The 14,008-nt window shown below is 35.4% G+C and overlaps 1 protein-coding gene across 2 annotated transcripts in view; it reads left to right on the top strand.

The window, feature by feature from the left end:
• The window catches only part of LOC149709904 (uncharacterized), a 380,702-nt gene that overhangs the window by 136,787 nt on the left and 229,907 nt on the right, over nucleotides 1–14,008 (top strand). For both annotated transcript variants that reach the window (XM_089858152.1, XM_089858151.1), the window contains exon 4: nucleotides 3,165–3,403. In XM_089858152.1, the coding sequence (XP_089714278.1) occupies nucleotides 3,165–3,403 (239 nt within the window). The remainder of the gene's footprint in view (nucleotides 1–3,164; nucleotides 3,404–14,008) is intronic.

Here is a 14,008-nt window from a genome sequence, read left to right as displayed (position 1 = left end):
AAGGATATGTTCTCCATTGATTTAATTTTCCGATATGTCTTGAACTTGAATGTCGTTAACCCTAGATGGCTTCTCGGAGATATAACCATAGAAGAACGCCACACCACAGCGCACGCTTTTTTTTCTCTCGACCCAACGTGGGTTGCCACCGTTCTGTTCTTATATATACAGGGTGTTTCTGATAAGTCTGGTGGCATAAATTAAGGTAAGGGGATGTTCTTTGGGAAATCAATTTTCAGTCGATTTAAATGTAACTTCTATCTATGACATTTTGTTTACTACAAGGGACACTGTTTCAAATCGAGTTATGATTTGATTGAAGTGTTTTAGGGATGACCCCTTAATTAAATTAAATTTGAAATCAATGTCTTAATCAGTTTCTTAATTAAATTTAAGGGGTCATCCCTAAAATACTCTGGATGCAATCTTAACTCGATTTGAAACAGTGTCCCTTGTGGCAAACAAAATGGAGATAGAAGTTACATTTAAATCGACTCCAAAATTGATTTCCCAAAGAACATCCCCCTTAATTTATGGCAGAATTATCAGAAACACCCTGTACACGCTTGTACACCTTTTTATTTCAAAAATAAAAAACACATCTCTCTCGTTAAATGTCAAGGCTACGACTCCATCAACATCCAATCCAAGGGATGGTTTAACTTCAGCCATAGTTCAACAGGAACTCTTTCTTTCTTTCATTCTTTCTTTGGGAATATAGGATAGTTCCTGTATCTATTTTATATTTCTTATTCAACGCTTTTGATCCTTCAATCTTTTACAGAGAGTTAAGTTCACCCATCGCTCTTAAATTTTAAAAATATAAATACAAAAAATAAATTCCTTTTCGCCTTTAGTTTTTCTTTTTTCTTTCTTTTCGATCTAATAAAACATCTTAAGAGTTTCAGAGAGAAAGTCTTTCTACTCTAGAAGACACCCACGCTGGTGAAATAACCCGCCTTAATTTGACTGGGGAATCTGACTTTCACAAGTTTATATTATGCAAAAGGCAAGATGATTCAAGCGGGCATCTTGAATCCCTTTTTTTTTCTTATTTCTTCAAAAACGTTCCATGTATGAACGTATTGGATTTGGAACAAGAGGTCCAATACTTTCAAATGTTATAATAAGACACGCCCTTTGGTTACAAATATTGAAACACTTTCTTATGTTATAACTTCAGGTCATGAACTTTGAATAAAAATAGATAAAATCTGTATTTTATTTTGATAAAATCAATCATTGGTATACGTAATATAAGTCCGCCCATACACCTAGGTCTAACTCGCGCCTAAATTTTAAACCTCTCGCGATAACACGTGGAAGCATAAGTTTATAAGTGATATGTTCCTTCCATAAGTATGACACTAGCTATACAAGTTCGTAATGCTACTGAGCGACTTACAGCTCGAGCTAGTTCGAGGGGGAACGACGGAAGCGAGAATTGAAGTCCTACACTTGGTGGTGGTTAATTTTGCATGCAGGACCAGGTTCCATCTAGGTCCTATTTAGTCTGCATTACTAAGCCCAAATTTGACAGCAGCGCCTCACCAGGCGTCTTCGCTTTACCTCGAATCTATGACCTACCTCACTCACTTCATGACAAGCTCCAGTTTCTAAGTTACCAGAGATTAACAAACTTATGGTGAACATATCTTATGAACTTATGTTGGAAGGTATACACACGAAACTAGCTTTTATCTCGTATCCGGTAAAGCGCTCCGATCAATCTATAGTGTTTCATATACAGCCTTAACCTTTCTGGTATAGGTACAATGAAACCACCCAATTTTAATGGCAACGATCTCGATTGGAATGTTTACGTTTACTCCCCTTTCAAGGCTTGAGTTTTCAGATCGATTTTAATCTAAAATTGAACCCATCACTTGTGAAAAAAAAAAACTATAACCCCGTCGCGCGCGTCAAAAACCCATCTATTTCTTTCAAGAATTTGAGCCATGGCTGTTTGCTGCAGTTACGCAACGTACGTCCTCTGGTATAATAACATTGTTTTAGAGCGTGCATGGTTACTGAAACTATCTGAAACTTTAATCGAAAAGATGCTAAATTTCCCCGTAGGTTGATGGTGGTGGTGCTGTTTGATTTTATCTTTGACGTAAATACTTTGATATTTTCTAAGAATCTTTTAAAATCTACGCCAAGATACCTGGGTATCTGAATTTAAATGGATAATATATTTTTATGTCCAAGGCTTAGTGTAGTTGGATCATTTTTTGTCGTATTACTTCAAACTTTGTCGCTCAGAAGCTTGGCTTACAGAACAGGAGTGCGCCACACTCTCCAGTCCCCAAGTCCCCACTAGTTTGAATATTCAACCTTTGCAACTTTTCCTTATGTACAGCTCCGCTTTAAAATAGCCTTAAGCATCGTCTGCAATAAAACCATAATAGTTTCTACTTCCGATTTCCGAAATGGTCGCTTTTAAATGTTTTTCGGTTTATCTTCAGTATTAGGTGATTATTTAATTAACTAAATTGCGACTTTATTGCTAACTACATTCTAAATGCCTAGTTAATTAGGTATTGGAAAGATTAAGTAACCTACACCTTGTTTTTTAAATACGGTAAGCCAAGTTTGAAATTAAAACCGAGGCTTAGGGGTTTTTAAATAATCGAATCTCGTACTGTCTAATATTGTACTTGTGGTTGGGATAAACGTTACTAATTAACGTTTGCTGATTAATTAAGTATGCTTGATTCTTTAAAATTCTAAGCCCTCGTTAAAACAAATTAGGTCTAGGATTTTAAAAGAGAGAGAGAACCTATTTAAAAACCTTTGAACCCAACATTTAGTTGGAATTCCCCCACTCCCCATAACTGCTTGCTATTAATTTATGAGAAATTCGTGCCAAGGCTTAACGAAGGCGTTGGCGTTTTCCATATTAAGGCCTACGCAATTTTATCCTCGTAACCGAGGAAATTCTTTATAGACCTTAGCGTTATACCAGAGTTCAGCTCACTGGTTTTTTAGATACCGGTGAGTTATGCTCTAAATTTTTGGCGCTATCTCGACTACGAAAGTTAGGCTTAGGAAGTGTTGGGATATATTTTTCTATCTTTCGCCCTAACAGTTAATGCGTTTAAATTTTTTAAAACGACGCCTTCCAGACTTATTCTAAATTTGTTTTTTTATTTCTTTGACAGTCATAGCGACGAAAATGCCGAGAACGACGCCGCCTCCAAATGTTTCGACCGAGTTTTTGAAAATGAAAATTCTAAACCAGTACAAGTCTATTACGTATCTCCGTGGACGGTTGAAAAATTGCAATTGCAACTGCAAGTACATGGCAATGAAGAACCGATTGTAGTTGATGAAGAAGTGACGTTTAAAGTTCAACTGTGGCTAACACGACAAGATGACCGACATGATGAGCAACCACATGGTAGGACATTTTCACATTTTATCGTTCGTGCTGTACATGTACCGTTTGTGATTGTGACGTTGGTATGGGAACAAATTAACTTCTGGAAGACAAATGGATTAGTACCGAGGTTGATTATTGACGACAGCCTTCTTGGGTGTCACCCCCCCCCTTCCATTTTGATAGGGAGCTAACAATTGGCTAGGGGTAAGAGATAGTCTGACGTCACTCAGCCCCCATGGTTGCGCGTAGAATACTGTTTCCAACCTTTAGGGGGATGAAACTCCAGTAAGAGATAGAAGGGTGTGACGTTTCAGGATCAGAACTGTTAGCTCCCTATTTCCTCTGCAATTAAATATGCAAAAAAATATGCGTTTAATTCAAAAGTGATAACGTGTTAGTTAGGCTTACGACAAGCCATTCTAATTTCCCTTGGGACAGCATAAAATCAAATAAGAGTAGACAACGTAAAGTGATCAAATATAAACCTAAAAATAACGTAACCAATAAGGCCTAACGTCAAAACATCGAACAATGGAAAAATAAGTATACAAACACATTTAAATTTTAAAACACTATTCAAACTATAGGTAAGCTTAAGCTATACCAACTGGGATAGAATTTCATCGCTTATTTTCATTTTATTTCTTTGCATATTAAATTTATTTAAGTAACATTCAACCTTTAGACCCGTGGTGGTTATAAATGGCAAATGATATTTTGCGTGAGATATAAAATTTCTCTTAGAGAAGTTATGGGCCTAGGCTTAGCTACCGAATTTCGTCTTAGGAATATAGAATTTTTTATTCTTCTTTCTTTATTTTTTAAGTTTTGGAACGAAGAGGAAGGGATATATATATATATTTTCGATCCGTGTCCTGGGGTTTGATTGATTTATTAAGTGGAAGATTAATGCGAAATACGGGGCTTTATTTTATCGCCAAAAATGTTTGCCCTTCAACTTTTCTACCCCGCTGCACTTTTACTTATAGCATACCATCCTCTCGACTCCTCGGCTCGATCCCTAAATCTTTTAAAGTGTATTTAGGCCTTAAGCTACGTTTTCATGGTCGCTTGTAGCGTGTAAATGACTAGCTTGCGAGTAAAAAACGGGCGAAACTCGCAAGCATTTTCATTTTCATGGTCGCTCTAAACATACGCTTGTAGCGTGAGCTTCCAAACTTTGATTTTTGAACGCTACACGCCGATATCAAATCGAAACAGATATTTTACGCGCAAGCGGTGGTTACAAGCGGCGTGTGAGTGTCACGTGATCAGAAAGAGCCAATAGGAAATTTATTTGTTCGCCATTTTTAAAGAACCGTTTTTATCCTGGCATTAGTACAGTTGCCAAATATCAAAACTCAGTAAAAAGTCGGTGGTGGATCAAAAGGAATTGAAAAAAGGGAAATTGAGTTGAAAGTAAAATTTATTGTAGTATCATCGTGGGACCGCGTAGCTTTAAGTTAATAAAGCCATATGTATATAATAATAATAAAAATAATATGACCAAGGCTTAATTCAAAATGAATAGAACTGATCAAAGAGCCGAAAACCCCCTCTGTTTTACGGTTTCGCCATATCGGGTGGACCCACGTCACCCACCAACGTTTCGCTTTGTATCGTCGTTTAATATTTTGTTTTCTCTTTATTATTAATAGCGATAATAATAGAATTTTCTTTCGAATCAGCAGATTTCGTAGTTCTTCGTCCGCCATCTTAAAAAGCCTAGTAAACAAGCTCTAGATGTCGCCAGCGGGTATTTTCAATGCTACCATGAAAACATGATTGCTTGTTTCCGAGCGAGTAAACTACACGCGGAACTTTCACGCTAGCAAAAAGTACTCGCACGCTAGTCATTTACACGCTACAAGCGACCATGAAAACGTAGCTTTAGACGTTTTTCAAAAAACCACAAGAGTTAGATTATTATTGTCGAAAAGATAAGATCGTAGTCTTTTCGTCGAGAAAAAGAATATACGACGGTAACTGCGAAATTAATATTAAATCGTGTGTGTTACACAATCTTACTTGCTTATTTACTCTTAAAGGGGTAGTTGCAGGTGCAGTTGATATAGTTTAAATTAAACTAGGGTCTATCAACAACAAATAAATGTGACTTGCAAATGAGTACATTCGTTTTTTCTTCAAAAATACATGCGTACAAAATTGTGTTTTTGAATAAAATGTACTTACTTATTTGTGGGACATTACTTACTTACTCTTAAAGGGATAGTTGCAAGCTCAGTTGATATAGTTTAAATTAAACTAGGGCCTATCAACAACAAGTAAAAGTGATTTGCAAATGAGTAAATTGTTGTTTTTTTCTTCAAAAATACATACATACAAAATTGTGTTTTTTGATATAAAATGTACTTACTCATTTATGGGAAACTTTTATTTTGCCGTAATTTTAATGCCTTTAAATATATGAGATTTTGATATTAATCTGAATTTTGAAATATTAGGGAATTTTAAAATGGTTATAAAAATTAGGGAATTTAATATTGCTTGCATAATTTCCTGTAGCATGAACTAATTAATGTATTTGTAAGTTCACGTACTGTTAATTTTTCATTAACACGTTATTCACACTTTCCTACTACAAATTAAAATAGAATTTATTTTTGATCAGGGAATATTCTAATTTCTAGTAAAATTCTAAGTAAAATTTTTCATTGGAAACGTTTTAAAAAATTTGAAATGAAATTATATATATGGGAACCCTATCCATGACTAATGATTTTATAATCATGACAACTCTACGTTCAAACTTAATTAACCATGACACTATACCCAAACAATTGCGTTTACGTTACGGTGTCTTTTGAAACACCCATTGAATATTTAATAACTTAATTTTTATATTTTTTTTTTTTTCGGAGAATTTGAAATATACAATACATATTTAAAAATATTAGTGACACCTACGTTGTGACACTACCCACCCACATCCATCCATCCAATTATTCATCTCCCGTCTATACTCGCTTATTTTCGTTTTCGCTCGACGTTGCATCGTCATGTTTATTTTCAAATAGAAGCAATGATGATTTTCCAAAATGGTTAGAAAAAAATTACCGGACCGCCTCCTCGATTTCTCTATATTTTATTTTTGGGTTTTTTTTTGGACGTATTTCCGGCCATCAGTATGTTTTATTACTTGTCGATCTCTAGCATAAGTTCATAAGATATGTTCCTTCCATAAGTTTCGTAATCTCTGGTAACTTAGAAACTGGAGCTTGTCATGAAGTGAACGAGTGAGGTAGGTCATAGATTCGACTCGGGTAAAGCGAGGGAGGCCTGGTGAGGCGCTGCTGTCAAATTTGGGCTTAGTAATGCAGACTAAATAGGACCTAGATGGAACTTGGTCCTGCATGCAAAATTAACCACCGAGTGTAGGACTTCAATTCTCGCTTCCGTCGTTCTCCCTCGAACTAGTTATCTCGAGCTGTAAGTCTCTCAGTAGCATTACGAAGTATAGGTAGTGTCATACTTATGGAAGGAACATATCTTATAAACTTACGATTCTAGGTATATCCTGTCAATTTTTGACAAGGACCTTTTTAACCGTCATGAAGAGCTATTTATTTGGTAGTAATCAAGAACAGATCACTATAGCAAGTCCCAAAATAACCTTTTCTTTAAATTATAGTTAGACCAGAGAGAATGTAAAGACTTTCCACTCCTCATTCTACAATACTCCCTGTAAAGATAAAAGAAATGTACAATTTCTTGAAATTGTGTAGAATTATACATTCTTTTATTATTTATCTTATCATCGTTCCCACTAACTTTAGCCAAATGCTGCAATTTATTCAATTGTGACATGAATATTTAACTCGGTGAAGGATTACGACGTTATAAAAAAAATCTGGTTTAGTGTCAGGGTGGTTTAAATATTCTTCTTTAGTTTAGTTTTTATTAATGTTTGTGGAGTGGGTAGCTAGGGGTTTCCTTGGCGCATTGCATGCATGCTGCCAAGGGTTAAGTCTCGGTTAAAACGTTCTAAATCGACGCTCGTGCACTCATCAATCATATTTTGTGCGCTAAAATACTAGTAATAGAAAAACAGTGGTTGGTTAAAACGAAAGAACTTAAATTATTCCCGGATGAAGTTAAAACGTTTTTTTTTATTTTGTAATAACTACTCTTCTAGACCTAGTACACACCTTTTACATTTCTTTAAACGTAACAAAATCGTACCTTTTTAAAGGGGCCACTTTTTAGTTGAACTCTTGAAATAAAGGGATCGCGCCTTAAGGTCAATATTAAACATTTAGTCCTCATCTTAATTAATTAAATGTTTTAAGAAGCTGCAATTAACTCTAATCAGGGTCGACACTGTACTTGGTTAGGGATTTATTTTTTTTTTTTTTTGAAATGAAAAAGGTCTAATCGTTAAGATTAATTTTATATGTTTTATTTAAAAACGAGTTAAGTTAATTAGTTAATTGCGAGTTGATTAGTTTTGTTTTGTTACCTTTATGATTGGTCCCATCTCCCTGACTGTGAGAGGAGAGGAAGAAGTCTCGAGGGTAGAGTTGCGCCTCGGCATGGTTGCAGCCTGAGAATCCAGAGATCCTGAGGTGAAAGGTCGCGAATTAAAGGCCTATAAACGTCCCCGTTTAGGACTTCTTGATGGATGGTTTTATCCTGCTGGTGCTGGAGATATTTTCTCTATTTCTTTCTCTCCTTTACCCAAGTCTTATTTCCTCCATTACTTATAGTTGCTTGCCCTTACGTTTTGTCTTTTAACTCGGATGTTGGCCCTTAAATTAACCCTTTCATTAAAGCTCTTATCAGTTTCACATTTATTCATTAATTTAGATTAGCAGTTTTCGGTTTCAAATTTTAAATCAACCAATATCAACCGAATCCATGACCAAAATACTTTTGTCTTAAGATCCAACCCACCAAACCATCCAAGAGACCACTGCTGGACGCGGCATGCAGCGTTGTGTTTCTGTGAAAATTCTATAGGTATATTTAATGTCAGTGGTACTTGATGTTAAGAGAAGGGAAATTGGGGTCTACCATACACTTAGTTAGTGGTCTCGGGTTACAATCAACTCGGAGAGTGTTAGTGGCGTGGCACTTTTAGCTGTACACCAAAAGAAACAAAAACAAAGAAGAAGAAACAGGGTAGAGAGAAAGATCTTGACGAAGGGAAGGTGGCAGCTGCGGTTGACCAGCCGTGACCAAATTCCTAGACCATGGGTGTAAATGTTTTCCGCTTCTCGAGTTTTAGGCCTTTGTTTGAGACTACCCCTTTAATTCTGTCAAAGCCCCAGTATACCATTGAAACCAACAAGGTCTTCGTTAACAATCGCAACACGAACGACAGAAGGAAAACAACCGCTTAAAGTTGGTGCATGGTGGTACAGCCTCTCAAAGATGGTATTACCCTGGCAGTATTACGTTGCTAAGCCTTGTCCATCCTAGCTTGCTTGCTTGCTAGGTCTCCCTTCCTATAAGGCTGCCAGGTTTACGGTAACGAAAAGTAGTACAATCAGGCTTGGGTATCAGATGAATTTGGCAGTTAGTGTTTGTGGTGTGTGAGACTCGGGTTGTTTTTAGTTTGTGATCCGAATTCGGTTAGTGTAACGTTGATTCGAAAGGCTTTTCGCATCAATAGCGCTATTTCTTTTGTACTTTTTCTTGTCGTTGAACTTTTGGTACAGACTTATAGGGCATATCCTCCAAGGATTCGAAATGAAATATTTTTTGTTTTGTGGTTTTTTGAAACTTTGGTCTAAGGTTGTGTTCTTTCTGTTTATCGCGCTATCGATCTCGGTTTGTTTTCTTTAAAAGTTATATAGAAACCAATAATAAATAATATTAAAATAGCACTTGTACTCACTTTCTTAAAGTCCATTAATTACAAATTGTACTTGATTGATTGGGTTTAATTTTTGCTGTGTATTTAAATATTATCAGAAGGGGGTAATAGAAGAAGGGTGACACTCTGTATTCTCTTCTAAATACTGTGCACTGAATTTTTTTTATCTTGATTCCCTTTCTTTACGTAATGTTATTCTCCAGACGAGACCACGTCGTGTTGGTGTTATCCACCTCGCGCTTAAATATAAAGTCTGTGTATACCATTTTTCCAATGAATATAAAAAGAAAGAAAGTAAGAAAAAAATCTTTTGCCATGCAGCCTTTTTTTTTCTGAAAAAGATTCCGAAATTTCTTTTAGAGATGCACGTTTTTGTCTTCCCACCATCTCTTAAGAATTTTCATTTCTTTTTATATATTTATATTTAAGAATGAGCTGTTTTGCATTCTTAAAGGAAACGTGAAAACACATTTTAATTATTAATGAAAAATTTCATTTGGATTTTGATTTTAAAGTTAAACATTTTTGGGAAGTAAAAGTTTGTTAGCTTTGTAATGTTTATGGAAAACGAAACATCGGAAGTTTATAAAGATTTTTTTCGAAGCGAATATGAAACTTAAGCTTAAGTTGAACCATTTAAGGAAGGGAAGTTCATAAATGTGAAACCACTTAGGCCTAGGTGTGTCTTATAGTTTGTTGTACCTTTGCGAAGGGCATCGCACATTCTACTCCAATTTTATTTCTACAGCTTTTTTTGAAAAATGAGTTTCTTAGCACTGACTAACTTAAACATTTTTTTACTTTATTTTATTCTTTATTTTTTAATTACACCCACCACTCTCTGGCGCTCAAAAAGGCAAGAATGGGATAATGATCTTTTGTCTGGTTTTTAGTACTCTTCTCTATTTACGATGTTACTCGTTGGAATGTCTATCTTAGCCCACCTTTAATCTTAGTGTCAAGAGACAATCGTTATTTTAACAAAAACTATTATAATTTAATTCCTCCCACCCTGTTACGTGAAGCCCTTTCATTTTGTATAGTCTTATCTTTTAAAGGAGAACTGAAATAAAATACTATAGGCTTGAGAAATTTCCTCCCATGTTTGTTGTTGAGTTCTTGAATTCTTCTCATAGTAGTTGGGACCTAGGCGAACCCCTCCCCTAGATATTAAGACTGTTAATAACAATTAACCTATTCTAGACCAGTAACAATTTATCTTTGTGAATAACCCCCTAATTTAGCATTGTTTCATTGAATTTCAAAGTTGAATTGTAGGGCTCATAGGCTATTAGGCTTGAGAAATTTTCTCCCATGTTTGTTGTTGAGTTCTTCTGAAGGTAGTTGGGACCTAATCGACACCTTAAGACTGTTAATAACAACCTATTTTAAAAATAGACCAGTAACATTTTTACCTTTATCAATAACCCCTAATTTAGTATTGTTTTATTGAATTTCAAAGTTGAATTGAATTATAGTGTTCATAAAGGTTAGTTTTCAACACAAGATAAAAACATGGAGAATTTTAGCTTTTATGTCAGTTCTTCTTTAAGATTCGGGGGGACCATCAGTCGTTGTTCAAGGTCAGAATTTCTTAACCTCAAAGAATGAACGGGGTCTAATAAAAAAGCCAAAATTTGGAGCTATTTTTTTGCATCATTCGAACCTGTTTAAAGATAGCGAAAAGCATATAGAATGGATGGGAAAAACCAAAATGTAAAATTTTTACTCTTTTTTGAAATTTAAGTTCGTTTTTACGGGTAATGGATTTCTTCTCATTCTCCCTATTGTAACATCATATTTTTTGAGCCGAATTAAGTTAAATTATAATGTTTCTAATTGATATTAATTACGCACAGTGGCTCCATAATGGGACTCAAAAAAAAGCAAGGAGCTCTACAGCGCATTAAACTGAGATTTCAATTTTTACAATATTACTTACTATATAGGGTCATTTCGCCAGTTGGGTTATAATCTAAGTTTCTACTATACCTAAAATTGCATCACTATATTCAAACGTTCCGAGGCCCTACCCTGCCATATGCGTTTAGTGCTTCCTAGAACCCATTAACGACCTGGGAACATTTAAAGTTACAATTGTGTTATAGTGCATACATGTTCTTGGGTTTTTTCCCATACTAATCCCGATGGGTTCCATAAACTGAACGGCCTCTGTGTACAGTCCAGCTTATAGTAATCTAATATGAATTGCTATCATACGTTCTCAGGGGTCTTAAATGGGTTCTTTCATATATATACAGCGATTTTGTAAATGGCGCGCGCATTTTGAAAAGGAAAATGTTACGAGTCATTTCTAAATCACGACTTAAAGCTTACGATCCTAAGCTAAAAAGGCGGGAAAAAGGCTTAGCTTTTTAAAGATATTAAAGATTCTCTTTTTGGGGATCCCGCAGCCGCGTCTTTTTAGCAGATTTTCTTTCGTAATATCGCTGTCAACGTAAATATAAGAAGTAGAGAACTGCATGCTAGCTGCGGAATTATATATATATAGTCCTATATGGAGTCGGCAAATCTTGAAAGGGGATTTTGTACACATTATTTTACGGCATTTTGGCCCCAATCCACGAGAGTTTCAGCGCTAATTTAGGGTCCTAATTCGGAGTAGAGCGGAGCGGATTTTCTCCCAAAATCCAAAAGAATTATATCCGGGGCTAAAGCTAGTGTTGGAATATAAAAGAAAACCGCCTTATTCTTGGAGTTTTGGCCGCCCATGGTCGAAGTCAAAATGAATTACAAGTTTAATATCATGATATGAGTTGATAGAGGGGAGTGTACGCCACTACGCCATGATAGTGTCAATGATGGGGGTTGACAAATGTTGAGAGTCGTAGTCTCTGATGGGGACGTCAGGATATTTTGTTGGAAGGCCCGTTTAGGTCACGTGGAAACGTCTGATAATTGAATATACTTCGATTTAAAATGATTGGTTTGGAAGTTAGGCTATTTTGAAATTGGTCTAAAAGGGGTAGGGATATTAGAGTAATTTAGAAACTGACCTATTGGGGTCAGGGTCAAGTCATGGTGATATATTTAGAATTTAGCCTAAATAGGTCAGAAAAAATTAGAGAGATTTAGATATTGGTCTAAAAAGGTCCAGAAAATTTATAAAAAAAAAATTGAAATTTGATGAAAGTGGTTGTGGACAAGTCGGGCTATTTGAAAATAGGCCTAAATAGGTCAGGAAAGATTGGAAATATTTAGAAATTGGCCTAATAGGGTCAAGAAAATAAAATTGATATAAAAAATGACCTAAAAGGGTCAAGAAAATTTAAATATTTAGAAGTTTGAACAAAGTGGTAAGGGATAAGTCGGGCAATTTGCAAAGATTTACTCAAGTAGGTCAGAAAAAAATGGGAGAAGGGATGAAACATTCCTTTTTTTTTTGGTGTTATACTCCCTTTTATATACTCTTGTTAATATCGAAGGGATTAGTCTTTTGGTCGTTCTAACGTTCTGGGAATTGGAGTTGAAAAGAGCCCCTTTTTGTTTTATACGCGTGAAATACTGTGTTTAGCCCGGGGCCTCTTTTAAGATATATAGTATTGAAACCTTTACCCGCAAGAAAAAAGGGGAAGAAACGTGGTGGTGTGGTTGGAATTGCCCCTTCTTGCCTCTTGGGAGGTTTTAAAATTTGCAACCTAAGAGATTAAGCTTACCTATACCCACCCCCCACCTTTCCCATCGATTTCGTGAGAGCGATTCAATCAAAATTATCACTTGTGCAAATCTTAAGAGGGAGAGAGAGAGAGATGAGACAATCTTTTTGTAATATTTCAGAGAAATCTCTATGAAATTCTTTTAAGAAAAATACGTTTAAATTATCATCTACATCCCTAAATTAAGTGTACATACAAGTGAACATTGCCAGGTATTTGTGACGTGTGAAATTCCACCGCTTTCTACAAAACAGATACTGAAAAGATTGTAGAATTCAATTCAATTCAGTTCCAAACCTGAATTAATTCAGGAGATGCCAGTAATAACAAATTACTGGCAACCCTTTCCCTGAAGCGCATGCGCTGTTAAAGTTAAGAAAAGGGGGAGGAAAATTTCACTAGCCCCTTTAATGCACTTAAAATATACTAGTTGTTAAGTGTAATTAACTTTTAGATTAACTTTTGGCCTAAAAAGATCAGGGAAAACGTTATGGAAAAGTCAGGAAATTTTAATCTGAAAATTTTGTGTGGCAACTCGAACTGTTATTTTAAATTTTCTCTAATTACTTTTTCCAAAATTAAACGATAATTTATTAAAGTTTTTAATTGTACCCCCTCCTTTCATGCAGTTTCATAGATTAGATCTGAAATATGCTATACTAATTTCTTTCGTCTTCAGTACTGCGATTTCCGTGTCAAGTCTGATCTCTTCTACACTTGTATAATTCATTACATCTTCAACCTTCTTCAATTCTTTATATTATTATTCTCGTTGCTTTTTAGAAGCGTTGAGAAAATATTTAAGATAAAAAATAGCTTTTTATATCTTGGCGGTATAGGGGGAGGGAGGTAGGGGTGGTAGGAATAAGAAGGTTTTAGTTCGAAATGAAAGAAATGGCGAAGAAATTGGCGAGAACAAAGCGATAAATAACGTTAAGAAAGCAGTTTGAGCACGTACCGAAACTCGATCCTTTTCTTTTCCACCACCACCGAATTCTTTAAGTTTTTTCTTTTCTTTTCTTTCTTTATTTATTTTTATTCCTTAGGTTTGCCGCCCGCACTCGTACTTTGGCCAGAAAAACGTTCTTTTCATTGGCAATTTTCTAT

Source organism: Phalangium opilio, unplaced genomic scaffold (genome assembly GCF_054372755.1).
Source record: "Phalangium opilio isolate 3A_F unplaced genomic scaffold, DU_Popi_V2 ptg000011l_1, whole genome shotgun sequence".
Classification (NCBI taxonomy): domain Eukaryota; kingdom Metazoa; phylum Arthropoda; class Arachnida; order Opiliones; family Phalangiidae; genus Phalangium; species Phalangium opilio.
This window is presented reverse-complemented; position numbering and strand designations above follow the sequence as displayed.